The 18935-nt window shown below is 50.0% G+C and overlaps 1 protein-coding gene across 1 annotated transcript in view; it reads right to left on the bottom strand.

Annotated features, from left to right (window-relative positions):
* Positions 1-1593: 1593 nt before the first annotated feature.
* Positions 1594-18935, bottom strand: part of KIAA1211L (KIAA1211-like ortholog) — a 75697-nt gene continuing 58355 nt past the window's right edge. Inside the window, exons 9-11 of the mRNA XM_011956653.1 lie at positions 5139-5320; positions 3905-4052; positions 1594-2419 (exon numbers count right to left, since the gene is read on the bottom strand). Of these exons, the coding sequence (XP_011812043.1) occupies positions 2280-2419; positions 3905-4052; positions 5139-5320 (470 nt within the window). The 3' untranslated portion in view covers positions 1594-2279. The remainder of the gene's footprint in view (positions 2420-3904; positions 4053-5138; positions 5321-18935) is intronic.

Consider the following 18935-nt stretch of genomic DNA (forward strand, 5'->3'; position numbering starts at 1 on the left):
CTCAAAGGACTGTGCAGAGGATTCTAAATGACGTATGAAATACAGAGCAGCAGCTGGCTCAGTAATTGCTCGCGTCTTTCTTCTCAGGAAAACTAGGGCTGGTAATTCCTTGCAGGCTTTTACCATCTCTGCTGCCACTCTGGACTTCCCGACATTGCCAAATTTCGGCCGACATCTCAGCTCGTCACGACAGAAGGTCACCACCTCCACGCTGAAAGTGGCAACTGCAGGGCCACACCCTAGTGAATTCTCCCAGTGTCCTAAAAATGGCACCCTTCTAACTCACCAGGCGTCAGAGAGAATTAAACCAAGTCCTCAAATCCACAGAGAATATCAGCATCTGCTTGAACAAAACCAAACCAAATAACTTTCGATCTTGCAGTGAAATCTGCTGCCTCAAAATGGTTCATCTGAAATCACCTGCTAAGGAGAAACGATGCTTTGGGGGTAATAAGAGCCAACATGATTTTTGCCAGTTAAAACAACTCACAGACGCCTCGGCTTGCTAGACGGATGGAGTTCTTGTGTTAGAGCATATTCACCATGGAATTCAGTATTGACGTTCTCCAAGAGAATGCAATCAGTAAATCAATTTGGTTGGGAAAAAAACTGACCCGGGACTTTCTCAATAAAGGTAGGCTCAATTAACTTGTGTAGCACTAACAGCTAGAAAACTATTCATGGGCCGGGCGCGGTGGCTCAAGCCTGTAATCCCAGCACTTTGGGAGGCCGAGACGGGCGGATCACGAGGTCAGGAGATCGAGACCATCCTGGCTAACACGGTGAAACCCCGCCTCTACTAAAAATACAAAAACTAGCCGGGCGACGTGGCGGGCGCCTGTAGTCCCAGCTACTCGGGAGGCTGAGGCAGGAAAATGGCGTAAATCCGGGAGGCGGAGCTTGCAGTGAGCTGAGATCGCGCCACTGCACTCCAGCCTGGGCGGCAGAGTGAGACTCCGCCTCAAAAACAAAACAAAACAAAAACAACAACAACAACAAAAAACTATTCATGAAGATGGAAAAGACAATAATAGTAGCAAGGCCCTAGGGTATACAAAATCAAATTATAGTACATCATGAAGTTGTACCGATTCTGATGGCTAAATGCCCCCAGCTATGCGTATTCCCATGGAGACTACCTTGTTCAAAGGAACAAATTGGAACTGTTTTAAACAGTAAAGAGGCATTATATAACCACACAATTCTGAGATTTCAAATATGTTTTCCTTCTGCCTGGTTTTTCCACATTCCACATTCAGGGGTCAGACTGGCTGATGCACTGGCAACCCAGCTTTCAACAGAAATATGCAGGTTCCATGGATTAGATGCTAAAGAATGATAACTTCTAAGGAAATTTTATATATTCAGTATGTCGTACTAAATAGATGAAGAGTTAAAACCCTACATTACTGTCTGTCTTCCAAAATTCTCACTGGGGGGGAAAAAAACCTCAAAAACTCAGACTCCATAATTAACCCAATTCAGAAGTTTAAATGAGGCATGTATGAAGCAAAACCCTATTCACTGCATTTAACTCAGCGCTGGAGGATGTTCTCTAAATCTGAGAAATAACATTTACACTTAGAACAGAGGCATGTTTGAAACCTTTTATTAAACAGGCAATGCATTGTGCAGTGGTTAAAGACACAGATGCCTAGTGGAAAAGTTTAAAAATTATTTTTGGAAACAGTCTATGAATTGATGAACCCTGCCATGTTCCTTCATCTCCTTCTCAGAGTGGCTGTCTTTAGGAAAACAGATTGTTTTATAGCTGCTCTTGGAAACGGCATCTCTGTTTTGCCATGAATGTCATGCCTCGTAGTAAACATGAGAGAAGGCAGGATCCACAGGCAAGACAGCGACCAGAGACATGGGCTGATCTCAGCTGGAAGCACAGATGTCCCTTCTCCTAGAAGGGCTTCTCTTCTGGCCTTTGCTGGGTGTCCTATTTATGTGTCCAACTTCATTTCTGTTTTCTTCCTTGTCTGAGGCTTCTTTATCAAGGGAATTCTAAAAGACACATTTGTACCTTTGGGCACAGGAACTGGTTCCCGGAATTCTTCAGTGTTGTTCTTGTTTCTGGGCCCTCTGGCCCAGGAGTATGGCTGTGTGTTGATCCTCTTTGTTTTGCCTGGTTCCTTCCTCTTCCCCAAGTTCGTCATAACTTGATGATAAAATCAGTCTTTAAGTTTCACAGTCTGTTTGTCACAACATACTGGCAGTTTTTAACTAAGTGGCTTGTCAGGGTGGTGGACATGCTTTATCAGCACACTGCCCACCTATTTTATAATCTGGGGCATGTCACTCCAAGCTTGAGATTTCTTTCTGGCAAGTTCCATCCAGGATGGCTGATCTGTACTGGCATAACTGGCTCTCTTCAGCTGATGCAATTCCTTCTCCATCATCACTGCAGACTGAGCTGCTTGGAAGGGAGACAAAACAAACAGAAACATGAGCAGCAACTTCGGATTTTCCCTTAAGCCTCTTGCGTTTCTTGAAATAGACATCGAGGTCTTAACTGTGTTCTCGAACAGAAAATTCAATAATATGTGAACATGCGAGGAAGATTTGGGCCTAGAATATGTCATTTATGTGATAAAAAGACTTACGAACAAGCTCAAACAATTCTGGCAATGCAATGAGGTGAGAGAGACTTTGGAAATCAAATAGCAGGAGCTCTACAGATGGGCTGCACAACAGTGTCCCTCTACTTAAAACTACTGAACTGTTCACTTAAAAATGGCTAGGATGGTAAATTCTGTTATGTGCCTTTATCACAATTTAAAAAATATAAAAATTTCCATATATATGTATTTTTTGTGTATATATATGTATATTTGTGTATTTATATGTATGTACGTGTATATACATATGTATTTTTTGAGACAGAAGTCTTGCTGTGTTGCCCAGGCTGGAGTGCAGTGGTGCAATCTTGGTTCACTGCAATCTCTGTCTCCCGGGTTCAAGCGATTCTCCTGCCTCAGTCTCCCAAGTAGCTGGGATTACAGACATGCACCGCCATGCCTGTCTAATTTTTTTATTTTTAGTAGAGACGGGGTTTTGCATGTTGGCCAGGCTTGTCTTGAACTCCTGACCTCAGGTGATCCGCTGGACTCAGCCTCCCAAAGTGTTGGGATTATAGGTGTGAGCCAAGGCGTCTGGCCTAAAAAATTTTAAATATCAATACATGCAACAACAAAGGCATATCTTGAAGATGCTATGTTCAGTGAAAGATGCCAGATAAAAAAGGGCACATACATTAGGATTCCATTCATTAGAAATGTCCAGAAAAGGCAAATCTATAGAGACAGGGTAGATTAGTGGTTGTCTAGAGCTAGGAGTGGGAGTGGGACGTGACTGTAAATGGGCATGAGGTTTCTCTTCAGTGTGAGGGAAATATTGTAAAATTAGATTGTCATCACAGCTGTGCGACTCTGTAAGTACATACCTGCTCACTGTCAATATACAGTCATCCCCTGGTGTATGCTGGGGGTTGGTTCTAGGATCTCTCCCACCTGCATATACCAAAATCTATGAATACTCAAGTCCTGCGGTCAGCCCCGTGGAACCCGCATATGCAAAAAGACGGCCCTCTGTTTTCTCAGGTTTCACATCCTAAGGATACAGGTAATTTTCCATCTGGGTTTGGCTGGAAAACAGTCAGCATTTAAGTAGAGCTGTACAGTTCAAACTTGTGTGTTCAAGGGTCAACCTGATACTTAATGAACCGTACACTTAAAATGGATGAGTTTTATGACACGTAAATTATATCTCTATAAGAGCTGAGTAGAAAACTCCGTGTGGCTAGTAATTCGCAAAAACCAAACCAAACCCAAACCCAAACGGCAGGAGCGACCCAGGAAAATGAGTTCACAGTATGTGGTCGTGTTTGCAGATTTCATACCCAAGTTCTGATGCGACAAAGAGATCCCTCTTTGCAGCCCCTCCTTGAGGTTGAGCTTTGCCCCCTGCTTCCGGTCCACAGCGGGCTTCACGGGGGTGATCAGGAAGGACTTGCTGCGGACAAAGTCAGCTTGCTTCACAGGCTCCTGCTGGGACACAAGACACACGCTGCCAAGTCACCAGTGATTCAGACGGGGGCAAACACACCCAAAGTGAAGGAGCTGCAAGGCTGCCCGTCCAAGATGCCTGCACTGCTGGCACTTTCTTGGGAGGGCACCCCAGTGTCAGCTCACTAACACCGAGTGGTCAGATGCTGGTGCTCAGACCAGTATGCGACCTTATCCTGGCGCACACGGGCATCACGGCTTCCTTCCTGTCCCCACACCTGGCTTCAGGGCCAGATGGCAGATGGCAGGGATTCCATTTGGGAGTGAAGATGATTTGTTTAGAATCGATTTGTGATTTTTATGACAGTTGGTAGAGTTACAGATGTCCCAAACTGGTTACTACTTGTTTTCTAAATGCCCCACGCCTGCATGAGGGTCTTCGAGTCTGGGTATAGTGGAGGTTCTAGTTAAAACGAGGGGAAGCAGGTCCTACTGCAGGCTCAGGCTCTCTTCCCCACATGGCTGAAACACACAGATTTATCACCGTGCTATTGGGGGATACAAAAATTGCGAGCCTCGGCCTGATTCTAGGCATAGTTGTTTGGGTTGGTGAAAGCTGCCCTCAGTTCAGAGTACGAAACGAAACCACAGGTTCCAGCCCTGCAGCCGCAGGTGAGGAATGAGGAGCTCCAGCATGTGGCCGGTGGAGCAGCAAAGAGCAGGGCTCACTCCTCACAGCATGATGAGCTGGGATGGAGCTGTTGACATCATTGCTGTGTGTCTAACTCAGAAGTTATTTTAACCTCCTTCCATTTTTCTAGATGCTGAGCTGCTGCGTTGCCAAGGAGGCAGGGAGTAGAGAGCTGTCTGCACCGCCGAAGTGACTCACGTGCTGCTCTGTATCCCAACAGCTCAGCATATGCAAAGGCAGGCGGAATGCTCCACCATGGAGGTTAGGATTTGGCAAGTCATTTATTTTGCTTCATTGGCCCTCGATCACACATCCACAAGCATCACAGTGACACCCATGCAGGACGTGTGGTCCTTATGGGGTCCTCACCCCAGCCCCAGCTGACTGCTCCCTCCTGCACCCCCAGAATGGAAAGTATCTGCTCTAAGCAACTGGGCTCTCTCGGGCACCTTGGCTTGCTTTCCTGGTTCAGACTTCAGGGTCCGTGTGCCAGGTTTGTCTTCCTGGTTGGGTGGCTGGTCCAAGGTCCCTCGCCGCTTCTGCCGAGTGACGGTGATCCAGGGTGGCACAGGCTGCCCATCAGCTCCAGGCCCTGTTGCTGCAGGCGGCAGACTCTTTTCTGTTGGGTAAAGGCACAGGATTATAGAAACAGTCCTATTCCCTCTTCGGTTTTACCCCTTGTGTCTCCTGCACAGAGAACACTACTGCTTTGGTTCCAGGTTGCAGGGGCTCCGGGAGAGGATTACTTTCTTTAGGGGACTTTGTTTTCTTATTAAACATGCATCAGAGAGATTATGCTCCTCTAGTCTGAGTCACAAAAAATTAAATGCAACTGTTTCTATAGGGTCTGCGTGTACTTAAGCCAACTTCCTCCTAGGAATCCTTTCTGGAAGGAGATAAAAATAAGTACACAAATAGATACAATTTCTTTAATATAATCCTGTCATTTTGGATATACTACCCGATTCCTGTTCAAATGTTGTAGACGCACTATTAACCTCTTGTCTTCTAACAACTGTGAGCATAACCTTCCCTTTGTGGAGAGAGTGACACCAAAGACTGGTCACAGTTGCTTTCCTTAATGTTCTAGAGAGAAAAGAAACAGTGCCTTTGAAACCATATGTTGGCTGGATGTGGTGGCTCACACCTGTAATCCCAACACTCTGGGAGGCCAAGGCGGGTGGATCACCTGAGGTCAGGAGTTCTAGACCAACTTGGTCAACATGGCAGAACTCCATCTCTACTAAAAATGCAAAAACCAGCCGGGTGTGGTGGTGAGTGCCTGTAGTCCCACCTACTTGGGAGACTGTGGCAGGACAATCGCTTGAACTTGAGAGGTGGAGGCTGCAGCGAGCAGAGATCACACCATTGCACTCCAGCCTGGACAAGAGTGAGACTCCGTCTCAAAAATAAAAATAAAACTAAAAAAGGCACCCTATGCTTTGTTGACTCTCCTTCCGTATTAACTGCACTTATCTTTAGGTGGTGAAACTGTGGATCATTCCCCTCCTCTTACATTTCAACTCTTCTGTATTTTCATATTTTCTACAATAAGAATTTATTACCTTCATCAATAGAAAAAGGAAATCTGTGGATTAAATAAGTGGCTTTTCTTTTCTTTTTTTTTGAGACAGGGTCTCACTCTGACACCCAGGCTGAAGTACAGTGGTGCAATCAAGGCTCACTGCAACCTTCGCCTACCAGGCTCCAGTGATCCTCCCACCTTGGCCTCCTCAGCAGCTGGGACTACAGTCATGCAACATCACACCCAGTGAATTTTTTGTAGAGATGGGGTCTCACCATGTTGCCCAGGCTGGTCTCGAATTCCTGAGCTCAAACAATTCACCTGCCTCAGCTTCCCAAAGTGCTGGAATTACAGGCGTGAGCCATCTCCCCTGGCCAATAAGTGGCTTCTTACAGGTACATCAAAAGCATAGAACCCAAGGTTCCCCATGAGCCTGCTTCTGGATGTTTGCCTGCCACGGGATAAAACAAAGGCTGAAACTGATCTCCAACCACCTGGCACCTCTCCTCGGTTCCCTTCTACAGTGTGCCTGAGTCAGCCGGGTGACAACAGCACCGTTTCACAGCAACACATGCAGATGTCCAGGAGGAGTTGACGTCACTGTTCTCTGTGGCCTGATGTATTCCACTCCTTGCTCTGGCGTGCAGAGGATGTTACTCACTTTCTCTTTGTTTCTACTTCCAGTCCAGGCTGGAATTCTTTTCCCTTAGTGCCCTAGTCAACAAGGAGGTGCCGGGGGGGTGGCCACGGCTTTGCAAGCTACAGTCTCCCGCTGGGAGTGAGAAGGGCCTTCAGCCTCACACACCCGGGATCTCCCCTGGCCCTGGCAGCCAGGGACGGCTCCCACTCCTGTTTCTGGCTGCTCCCTGGGGCCTCCACCTGACTGGCCCCCTGGGAATCCTGCTCCACTTCTTGGACTCATCCTACCCCTTTCCTGACTCTTCAGTCTCTCCCTCTGCAGCTTTGCAGAATGCTTTGGTCTTCCACAGCTTGACAGCTTGAAGCCTCCACGGAGCCTCACTGTCCCCTGAAGGCCCAGTTCTCCCTTCTCCTCTACCCTCAGCTCAAATGGCCTCTGCCTGTGCCTCGTCAGCCACTTCCTGAACCAGCCACGAGTTGACACCACTGTTTCCATCCTCCCAACCAACAACCCCCAAATCCCAAGGTCAAACCTGGTCCTCAACCTGCTTCACCCCTGCAGCTCTCACGTGGCTGCACATCGTCTCTGGGGGAGCCTGTCCCCCTGAGGCATCCCTCCAGCCTCTGAGGCCCTTCTCTAGGTCCTTGTCTGAGTTTTTTTTCCTAATCTGGAACTCCTGCTTGCTCTTGACCCTCAGCCGTCATCACTTCCTTCCAGCATTCTCTCTTCTACTCCTGATCCAACAGGCAGAATTGCTGAACTTACTAATACTTCCTAGTGTACAATCCAGCCCTACTTTCTATTCCCAGCCAGAGCCCAGCATTTCCATTCTCCTGTTTCACCTTTCTTTCTTCTTTCCATTCCCTGTTTCACCTTTCTTTCTTCTTTCCATTCATTCAGTGTTTGCTACGGGCAAGGACTGCCTTATATTTGAAGTGAAAAAATAAACAACAAATTGTTCCTTCAAAAAGCTCAAAGTCTAGTTGGGGAGACAAGATGCAAACAAGTAACTGTGGTAGAAACTGGAAAATGCTGAAATTTACAAAGGGCTATGTGGACACAGGGCCTGACACTGGTGAGTGGGAGTAGGGGTGCTTCTGGGTTGGGATCTGGAGAAGAATCTTCCAGACTGGGGATGCGGGCAGGTGGAGGAGTTGTGTAAACCAGTCCCAAGGAAGAGTCTCTTCTGTCTTTTTTTGTTTTTTTCTGTCTATCATGGAGGAGCTGTGGGGGTTTTAAACCACGGGCTTACTCTGGAGGTTGTGTGGAGAATCAGTCTGACTGCGGAGGGCCGAGAGGCTGGGAAGCTAGGAGGGAGGCTGTGGCCACAGCTCAAGAGAGTTGACAAGGGCTTGGATATCCTGTTCTAGAATCCTCCCTGCTGGTTCACCAGGGCGCCCAGACACTACCTCCTCCATCAAGTCTGTTCTGGTCAGTTTCTCTCCTAAGTCCTCTGTAACCTCTTGAGAAACTTGCCTCACTGTGTTTGGTACTAGACATATTTGCTAGCTGACCATCTACCCCACTGAAGTATGCCTTTGGTCATAAGCATTTCTTACTACCGAACAAACACACGCCATAGACTATGTCCAGATACAGTTCTAAATGCTGAGCTTGGCAAGAAGTAAATTTTCTTTTCCTTACATCAAGACCATGCTGGCAGAATTCCATCCCGACCACAGAAAGGTCACCTGCTGCTGCCTGTCTGTGGGGTACAAATGTTTCCAGCTGTACTGTGTGTGTGTTTATGCGTGTGTCTGTGTTCACTGCAGACCCACAGGAGTGGGTGGGTGCCGTGGCTGGGCCAGGCTGTGCTGCTGTGGGATAAGGCAACCTGCAATAGCAGCGTCACCAAGCAGTGGGCCGGTTTATGAGCACGCCACCATTTCTCTCCTTTTTGGTTCCTGCCTCTTTCCCTGCAACTGCTGGTCTTTCCTTTTATTCTGTATTCTCTTCTTTCTCACCTTTTTCCTTGTCAGGAATGCAAGAGGGCCCCTGTAATCTCTAGACCTCATTACAGGGACTGTCTAGGGCCACCCTTATGGGCAGAGGAGTGCGGGAATGGCAAATGGGGGTCTAGACACCAGGAAAAAGGGAGAAAACCCACTCAGCTCCCTAATGTAGTTCACAGATGCCTGAGATTCCACCTGGAGCCTCTCAGTGGGTAAGCTGAGAAAGGGGTGATGGGCTGAGCATCACCTTCCACAGTGCTGAGGCTCAGAGACGCTGCGCCTTTGTCCCCAGCGAGCACAGGCAGAGCAGCTGTGTGCTGAGCCACTCTGCTCTGTGGCAGGAGCCTAGGAGGCCTCTCCGAACCGTATGCTCACCTCCTGTGCCTGGCACCCACACTGGCAGTGTAGGAGCTCTGGGATCTGTGCCATACTCCACCTGGGGAGGGCAGGAGAAGGGGCTGAAGCCCCCGGCAATGTGCAGGGTAAAGGCAGGCTTCAGAGGCTGAAGACCTTACAACGTGGCCGCTCAAGCATGAACATTCAGGGTGGAGGCTGCACCATAAAATAGCTTCTGAGATTAAACATGTTCAGAATGTCATTAATCCCGGGATAATGTAGATGTGGCCTCAGTTCAGATAAACCAGTTCAAAACACTCCTTTGTTTACCTCTTCCTGCCTCTATACACAGGCAACCTTAATCTCCCGGGGATTTGGCTAAAGACTCTGACATCTCAATTTCTCCTCTCCAACTGGCCATGAGTTTAAGCTGTCAAGTGTGCCTGGGTTCACCACAAACAGCCCAGGAGCATTTCTCACAGACCGGGGACCAGCAATTCCGGGTCTGTATCTGTGTGATCGCCTTTGCGGATTGTGGAAAAGCCAGACTCCCCGTGCGGTGCAGCTGCCCTGGGAGGAAGGGTCGCAAGTTTGTTTGCCGCAGGGCAGATGCAGCAGGACTCCTCTGAAGGCACGGTGCAGAGGGTGCAGGACGCCGGGACGGCAACGGAGCTCCTTCCGTTTAACTCACAGGAAACCAACTTTTGATCAGAGAAAATATCATGATGTCATTTAAGGACAGGATTCCTTCAAAGGAGCAGGTGGTAAGCTTGCTCTTCTCCAGATCCCTCCTTCTCCTTAACATGCCCCCTGCAGTCCAGGATTGATTCTGAAAAGGACATTGCTGCAGCACCAACTTCTGAGGGCTCCTGTTCTTGGGGCCGGGCTCAACGGGCTGCGCTAATGAAGTATGCTTCCTCCCTGGGGCCCGCAGAGCTAGTTTAGGGCCTCAGGCTAGTGCTCTTGGGCAAATTCCAGGACCTCCCTGAGACTCGATTTCAGTGTAAAATGAAGAAACAGAAGTCTCTACACCTCCCAGACTGTAAAGATTCCATGAGATAACCCACTGTCTACACCTCCTGCTGTGGTTATGAAGATTTCTTGACATAACCCACGATCTATACTTGCCAGTGTAGTGTGAAGATTCCAAGACATAATCCATGACCTAGGCCTCCCAGTGTGATTGTGAAGTGAAATAGCCGCTGTCTATACCTCTCAGTGTGGTTGTGAAGGTCAGGTGAAATATCCACTGTCTACATTTCTCAGCATGGCTGTGAAGACTGTGTGAGAGAATCCAGGGAAAGCCCTTAGTGCAGTACCTGGTGTTAGCTGCTGCCTCAATAGCTGCTGTTGTTATGTGGTTGTTGCTAGTGTTGTTATCACTGTTCCCGCTGGAGGAGGGGTGGAGAATTTTGGTCAAACCTTACCCCGGAGCTGATGGAGACCAGTGAGCCATTCTGCCATGACAGTGAGCCCTCGTGGCTGTTGTGATAAGAAAAGCATGGCAAGCACTGGGTTGCACCCCAGCCTCTTGCAGGGCCAGGCAGCCAGGCTGACTCTTGGCTCCCTGAGAACACTGTCCATGGGTTCTAGCAAGACCGTCTTAATGCTGTGTGTGTGCCAGTCTGCCTGCAAGCCCTGCAAGGGCAGGTGCCTCATCCTGGTCACGTCTGCCACAGCTTGTGAGAGAGAGCCAGCGGGTCTGATCGGGGCTGCCCTGCTGGTGCTGCATCGTGGGGGAGCCTGGCCCAAGCCACACCGGTGTGCACTGTCGTCCCGCTATCCACAGCAGCACTCTCTCCTCCATGCACACGCTGTGTGTTAGGTGAGTCTGGCCATCCTGGATGCAGGACACACTGCCCGAGATGAGAGCCCAGTTTTCATCTGCATTCTCAGGAATCACTCTTAAAATACCCCCTCACACACAACTCTAAATACCCTGTAGGAGAGAGAACCACAAAGTTTTCAGACCCACATTTGGCATTATTACTGAGCTATCTGTATTCAGGAAGATTTAAAATGAACCATTTCAAAAATCCTCAATGTTAAACCATTTCTAGAGATGTTCAACTACGCCTCTGTGGGACAGGTTCGTCTTATCACTTCACTTTGACCTTCTGATTGGTGATGGTTCGTTCTTTTAGTGTCTATTAAAATTCAGCCCTAAGGTACTGTTTTTTTCCTTCAGAAAGACTTCTGTAATGACCAGTTGAGGGGCCAGGGTGGGACCCCAGTGGTGGACCACACCCCATATGACACCAGGGACGCAGCTGTTAAGTCTGGAAGCTGAGGGCTGTCAAGGACACAGTCTTCCCAGAGGCAACGAGCTGTAGTACAATGTAAATTCCCAGGTTCCTGGCCTTTTGACTGATGATACAAAGCAGAGGCTCTGCCTTAAGGGAAGGCAGCAGGATTTCCAGGCCTCTAAAAAATGTGGTATATGGTATCCTTTCTGAAGCAGCAATTTTTTCAGCCTGCAAGCCCTGCAAGTAGCTGGGACTACGGGTGTGAGCCACATGCCTGGCTCATTTTTTTTTTTTTTTTTTTTGAGATGGAATCTCTGTCACCCAGGCTGGAGTGCAGTGGTGCAATCTCAGCTCACTGCAAGCTCCGCCTCCCAGGTTCAAGCGATTCCCTTGCCTCAGTCTCCTGAGTAGCTGGGACTACAGGCATATGCCACCGTGTGCGGCTTTTTGTATGTTTTAGGAGAGACGAGGTTTCACCATATTAGCCAGGATGGTCTGGATCTCCTGACCTCATGATCCACCCGCCTTGGCCTCCCAAAGTGCTGGGATTACAGGCATGAGCCACTGTGCCCGGCCATGCCTGGCTAATTTTTTAAAAATTAATTATTGTAGAGATGGGGTCTCGCTGTGTCACCCAGGTTGGTCTCAAATGATCTTCTCACCTCTGCCTCCCAAAGTGCTGGGGTTATGGGTGTGAGCCACTACACCTGGCCCGATGCAGCAATTTTTTTTTTTTTTTTTTTTGAGACGGAGTCTCGCTCTGTCACCCAGGCTGGAGTGCTGTGGCCGGATCTCCACTCACTGCAAGCTCCGCCTCCCGGGTTCACGCCATTCTCCTGCCTCAGCCTCCTGGGGTAGCTGGGACTACAGGCGCCCGCCACCTCGCCCGGCTAGTTTTTCGTAGTTTTTAGTAGAGACGGGGTTTCACCGTGTTAGCCAGGATGGTCTCAATCTCCTGACCTCGTGATCCGCCCGTCTCGGCCTCCCAAAGTGCTGGGATTACAGGCTTGAGCCACCGCGCCCGGCCCGATGCAGCAATTTTTAAGAAACTTTTTCTTTTCATAACATTTCTTTCTTGTTCATAGAAGTACACGAGCATATTGTACAGATTTAGAAAGCAGATAAAAGTATAAAGGAGAAAAAAGCTTCCCATAAATCAAGCACCCAAGGGAGCTGTGTGAACACTTCATACTCTGGCATACACTACTTCCAATTTTCTCTGTTATGCTGCCATCCTAAAAATGCACATCGACAGCTCATTCCCAGGTCTTCACAACGTTCTCTGTGGAAGAGAGGCCTGAGTTTGCTCAGACTTCGGATCTAAAGTGGATGCACCATCGCCGTTTCTCACGGCCAGCTGAAGCCAGCACAGCCACTGTGCCTCGGTGCTTCTACCGATAGAGCCGCAGTCCTCTGTTCTGCCTGCCTTCCAGGTCCACTGCCACGGCCGTGGTTGACCTGGTGGAAATGGGACCCGACTACAGACACTAAGAGGACTTCTGGGGCAGAGGTGGGCCCCGGGCCCTGGGGACACATGGGGCCACACCACCGCTGCAGGGTTTGTCAGGCTTCCTAGATAAAGAACTTGAAGGGTTTTGTTTTTTAAAAGCCATTTATTGATCTGTTGTCAGTCTTGACTCACAGGCTGCTCCTGATCAATATATGCTGGCAAAGTCTACAGTCGCTCGTCATCACATCTGTCCCAGAGCTAGGCGGTGTGATTCGGCTGTGGAACTCAGGGTGGTAATGCTCACCCAAGGCTTCCTCTCAAAACCGTGCCGAGCATTTTGAGACTGAGCAAGAGCTTTTCACAGGGCAGGCCCCCACTGTTGACAGGAGACGGGGCTGTGTCCCAGTTCCACCTCAAGCTTACCGCCATTCTTTCCTCATTCAACAAATCGGGTCAATCATCGCTGTGCGCTGACTCCGTATTTGAGAATTCGCCTACTCGCTAAAATACATTTATAATCCCCAAATCAATACACATGGTGTTGGCATGGTCATTTGCAGACATGTGCAGGGCAGCAAAAAATTTGAGTTTCTCAAGGTTCAAGTTCCCAGCTGAGGTCAAGCAGTGATGCGCTGCCTTACTGTTTTAGCTCTTACACCATATACAGTATTTTTTTTTTGTAGTCTACTCAGTGCCACATTTTTGGGCACTACGTTTTCTTGGTGATTCTGCTGGTTAGGCCCCCAAGTGGAGTGCTAATGCGTTCCTAAGCCCAAGGAGGCTGTGATGCGCCTGATGGAGACAATGTGTGTGTCAGATAAGCTTCATTCAGGCCAGACTTACAGTGCTGTTGGTGGTGTGTTTGGTGTCAATGCGTCAAAAAATATATATTAAATAAAGCATCTTTAAACAGAATTACACATAAAACAAGGTTATGCGTCGATCTATTGATGCTGTGGCAGGAGGCACACAGGAAGCTAACCTTGCATTTCCTCCCGGAGCAGTGACTCAGCATTTGCTAAGTTAGCTTGCGGTGACTTCAGAACATAGCTTCCTTAGACAATGAGAATGGACTGGACCTGGTGAGTGCCCACCAGGTACCAGGCCCTGGGGAAGGTGCTGAGTCTAGACAGGAAGGATTTTTTGAATCTTTCTCTCCAGTGCATGGAGACAGGCTCTCCTGCAAGAGCCATCGGGACCACAGGGATCCTCTGACAGCCACCATGGTCCACAATCAGGAATGCGTTCCACAGCCTGCTGAAAGCGGACACGGCAGGGCCTCTGGGGTGCTGGTCTCATTCTGTTTCTTGGTCTGGTGTGTTCAGTGGAAATGCACTGAGCTATACACATAGGATCTGTGCACTTCTCTGCATGCATATTATTATTCAATTAGAAGTAAAAGCACACAAATAACAAAAAACACCCTAAGACAGGAGTCACTAGGTGCTTGAGAGTGACCAGGAAGAACAGCCTAGCTCCCTGTGCACATAGACAATGAGGCAAGTTTGCACACAGCGCTGTTTCCACACTGCGATTAAGCAAGCTGCCCCGGACGCCCTCACCAGCAGACCCTTTCCACCGCTTCACTACCCCACAGCCTCAAGTGTACCCTCCCTAGGGCCTCAGCCCCTTTGCCTTTTGTAACCACTGCTTCCCCTCATCCACACAATCTCCCTCTTCCCTCCACCCTCCAGAGCCTCCCCTCCTCCTGCTCCACTTCCTCTCTTAGGTGGAACTGCACCACAATCTCCTTCTCCTCTCCACCCTCCAGAGCCTCCCCTCCTCCTGCTCCACCTCCTCTCCTAGGCGGAACTGCACCACTCAGCCAGTGCAGAGGCTCTGACTCCACACAGACTCACCTTACAGCCTAGGGGCAAACAGAAGGACACTGTTTCTGGGAGCTTCTTTCCCAGCCACCCGCATGGGGCTGCCAGGGCCAGACTGCCCTCATCCCTTACCTGACTCCCAGGTCAGGAGGCACTGCCAAGGGCTCCTCAGCCGGCTCTCCTGCTTTCCCAGGCCAGGCTTTCTGTGGTTTGAATTTCCCAGCTGATGCTCAGAAACCCGCCTTCTCCTGGCCTACATATCTCTTTTCACACAAGCTTCAACTCCACGTGGCAGAAAGATAAAAGCCACCGCTGCTTTGACAGCCCTAGTAGCACGCTTCTATCCTAAGAGGCCAGGGAGTGAGAGCCCGGAGGCGCCGTCCTCCCCGGTGAAGCGGCTGAGGGAGTCAGAGAGTCTCCCGGTGGCAGCATGTATTTCCGAGGGCCTCACATGGTAGCATGTTAATCACGGGGTGCAGGTGAGTGTCAGTCCTCGTCCCAGGGCAGGAGCTTGCCCAGGTCCCCACCGTAGAAACCGATGTGAGTTCTTCCCAAACGGGGCCCCGGGGTCTGCTTTGGTTGTTGTCAGAGCCCCAACTCCACCTGCTTTGGGGATCTGCTGCCCACAGGTAACATGTGTGAGAAGGGCCTTCACAAAGAAAAAACACTCGTGAGTCACATCTGTGTGCGTGTGTGGAGTGAGGCCAGGAACCCGGCCAGCCATGTGTACTGGGGGCACCCCAAGGGACAGATGACTTACCAGGCTCTTTTCCTGACTTCTGGGACAGCTGCCCAGCACTTGGCATGTCGAGGCTGGCAGACATCCCAGGGTGGCCTGGTCCAACCTCCACATCCCACAGTGGAGACCCGGGGGAGCCAGGGCCGGGCTCAAGGGCACAGAGTTGTCAGTGGAGGAGCTGGACTGAAAGCACATTTGCTAAACTGCCACTGTCTGTGCGGTTAAAGCTAGCCTCCCAGCAGGAGGCACTGACCAGTCTACCTCCACAGAGACAGCTGGTCTCCACTCCCAACCAGCTGATATAACTGGGACTTCACAAGGACATGGGAAGGGAAAGGCACTGTTATTTTAAAATGACTTTGAGCTAGAGCACATGATTGAGAAAAAGGTGAAAAATTATTCCAGTTACACTTTGAAATGTACACAAACGCCTCACCTTAGATTCCTTGTCTCCCCACCTCAGATCTTCAGGAACTGCAGGAATTCAAGAACTGTCTAGGGTGGCCCACAGAAGAGTAACTAATCCATTCCGGGGACGGCCATTGTCCTTGGAGCTCAGATTTCCCTTTCTCTATTACATGTGGGCCCTCCTTCACCCACCACTAGCCAGGTAGGGACATTTCTCCTGACTAAAGAAGTGTTCACAGCTAAGGTTTATTCCATCTTTGTCTTCAGAGCAGTATCGTATTCATCATGACCCTCACAGCCCTCCTTGCAGTGTAAGGATATTTTCAATCCCCATTTTAGATATGGGACCACAGAGTCTTATGGGATAAAGTGACTCGTCCAGGGTCACTTGGCCAACATGCAACAAAGCTGGGATTTGAACACAGACCTCTTGATCTCTAATCTTCATTCACTACATCACATACCATCTCTTAGTAAGAGGTATGACCTCATGACTGTCCTATAAAACCCCTTCCTCCCCATTTTAACTTATTCACTGAGTGGCAAACAACCGTTACTCAGTCTTGGCACTGCTGACATTTTGGGCTGGATGTCCCAGCCCAAAATGTGGGGAGTTGTCCTGTGCACTATAGGATGCTCAGCATCTCTTCCCGCCAGATGCTAGTATACCTCCCTTCCCCACCCTACCACAGTGGTGTCAATCAAACATGTCTCCAGGCACTGCCAATGTCTGCTGGGGCCCACACCTGCCCCAGCTGAGAACTGCAGTGCAGCATGACACTCGGGAGGGCGGGCTGCTGTGAGCCTACGCGGCCTCTACCTCTCCTCCACGGTTTACTAGCTACATGCCTTTGTGCAAGTTCTTTAACCTAAGTTTCTTTTATTATTTGCTAAATAGGATTGTTGTTGAAAATTAAGGCGTAAAGCATTTTAACATAATACTCGGCACTTAGTAAGTGCTCACTGTACGTTAGCTATTGTTATTATTTGCCCATTGACTGAGAGGGTAAATCCGCTGCAGACTCCGACTTCGAGCAGCTGATAGAGGGAGACAGGCATACAGGCAGAAAGGTGAAGTATTACGGTGCCTTGACACCCAAGCCATTTTTGGGAAGAGCACAGCCCTTACGGGGTCTCAGAAAGAAGCTGTTTGCTAGTGACAGCCCTGAAACAGTGCTGCCCAGTGAAACTTTGTATAATGATGGAAATGCCCTCTGTGCTGTCAACCAGACATACGTGGCTCCTGGACTCTTGAAACGTGGCTGCTGTGACTGAGGAACTGCATTTTAATTTGGCTTACATTTACATTTCAACAGCCACGTGCCGCTAGTGGCTCTGTGTTGGAGAGTGCAGACCCGGAGTCTCACCACTCCACGTGTGGTCCATGGACCAGCAGTGCTGCCATCATTCCAGATGCACTGGGTGGGAAGCGTCACTTTGATCAGATCCATAAATACGCCTAAGTTTGAGAAGTGCTGCTGTCCTAGAGCCCAGGATCTCTACATTGGCCACACATTAGAACCACCTGGGCAGCCTTTAACACTCCCACTGTCTGGATTCACCCTGGGCAGGTCCACCGAATCCGTGGGGGTGGACCCCCAGGTGACCGCAAGTCGCAGCCAGCATTGCCACCCGCGGATCCTGATGCTGCTCTGAGCGTCCGCCCAAAGAAACCCTGAAGAGAGAGCTCACAGTATGTGGTCCCCTTTCTGGCTAATACCAAGTGCCCCGCTGACCAGATGGCCCAGTTCCTCAGAACTGGGCTGACATCTGCCCCCTGCCCCCAGGCTCTGGTAGATGTTTCTTGTAACCAGCCAGTGCCCCTGGTCCCCGGGACATCTACCCCCAAGGCTGCCCATGCTACGGGTCCACACTGTTGCCACCTCAGACCTCACCTCCTGCCACATCCTTGGCCCTGCTCAGCGGGGCCTCGGACACTTCCCACTTGTCATGAAGACATTGTCTTCTCTTCTTCAAACCTACTTCTCTCCTGAGCCCTGGGGAGAGCGCACAGAGGGTCTCAGCACCTCCCCGCTCCCCACGTAAGGTTAATGGCTGCCGTGGAGAAAGCACTGAAGCCGTCCCTCTGAAATGGCACCAGTGCAGCTGCAGGGGATGGGTGACGCCGCTCATCGGCTCCTGGGAGGTGGGCTGCACCTATGCAGGGACCAGAGCACTGCACCTGCAGGTTCTAGACAGAGAAAAGCACTGCCCGATCCTGGTCTCCACAGTCCCCCTATCCCAGGTAGAGACTGTAAGACTTCCAGCACCTTCCCAGTCCTTCTCAGGTACCAGCATTTCACCATGGTCATTTTTGTTATTATCAGTTTTTTTTGTTTTTGTTTCTGAGACGGAGTCTCGCTCTGTCGCCCAGGCTGGAGTACAGTGGTGCGATCTCTGCTCACTGCAAGCTCTGCCTCCCGGGTTCACGCCATTCTCCTGCCTCAGCCTCCCGAGTAGCTGGGACTACAGGCACCTGCCACCTTGCCTGGCTAATTTTTTTTTTTTTTTAGTAGAGATGGGGTTTCACCGTGTTAGCCAGCATGGTCTTGATCTCCTGACCTCGTGATCCGCCCATCTCGGCCTCCCACAGTGCTGGGATTACAGGCGGGAGCCCCCGCACCCGGCCATAATCAGTTTTAATTCAGTAATTAAGAAGTGTAGCCACTGGGCAAAGTCAGGTTTTGACTCCTGAACGCAGGGTGCCTGAGTTGGGGTTTGAGAGGGCTTTCCCGAGGGCTGAGAGCTGGGGAAGAAGGAGAGTGGGGAGATGAGCAGGGCTCTCTGGAGCCTTACAAGGTTTTGTCCTGCCTGGGCCTTGTAGATACTTGAAACTGACACTGGGGGATTCCCTGCCACCACTGGGACTCTGGCTGTGACCGCTTCTCATTGTCCCCTTGTGCTCTTGGCTGGCTCCTCAGGTGAGGCTCTGGGAGCACAGGTGGGTCATGTGGTGGTCCTGTCTGCCCATGCCCACAGGTGGCCGGAGTCCAGCAGCAGTCCTCCATGTCTCCCAACTGCAGTCCTCCATGTCTCCCAGCTGCAGTCCTCCATGTCTCCCAGCAGCAGTCCTCCATGTCTCCCAGCTGCAGTCCTCCATGTCTCCCAGCAG

Source organism: Colobus angolensis, unplaced genomic scaffold (genome assembly GCF_000951035.1).
Source record: "Colobus angolensis palliatus isolate OR3802 unplaced genomic scaffold, Cang.pa_1.0 Scaffold42, whole genome shotgun sequence".
NCBI classification, from domain to species: domain Eukaryota; kingdom Metazoa; phylum Chordata; class Mammalia; order Primates; family Cercopithecidae; genus Colobus; species Colobus angolensis.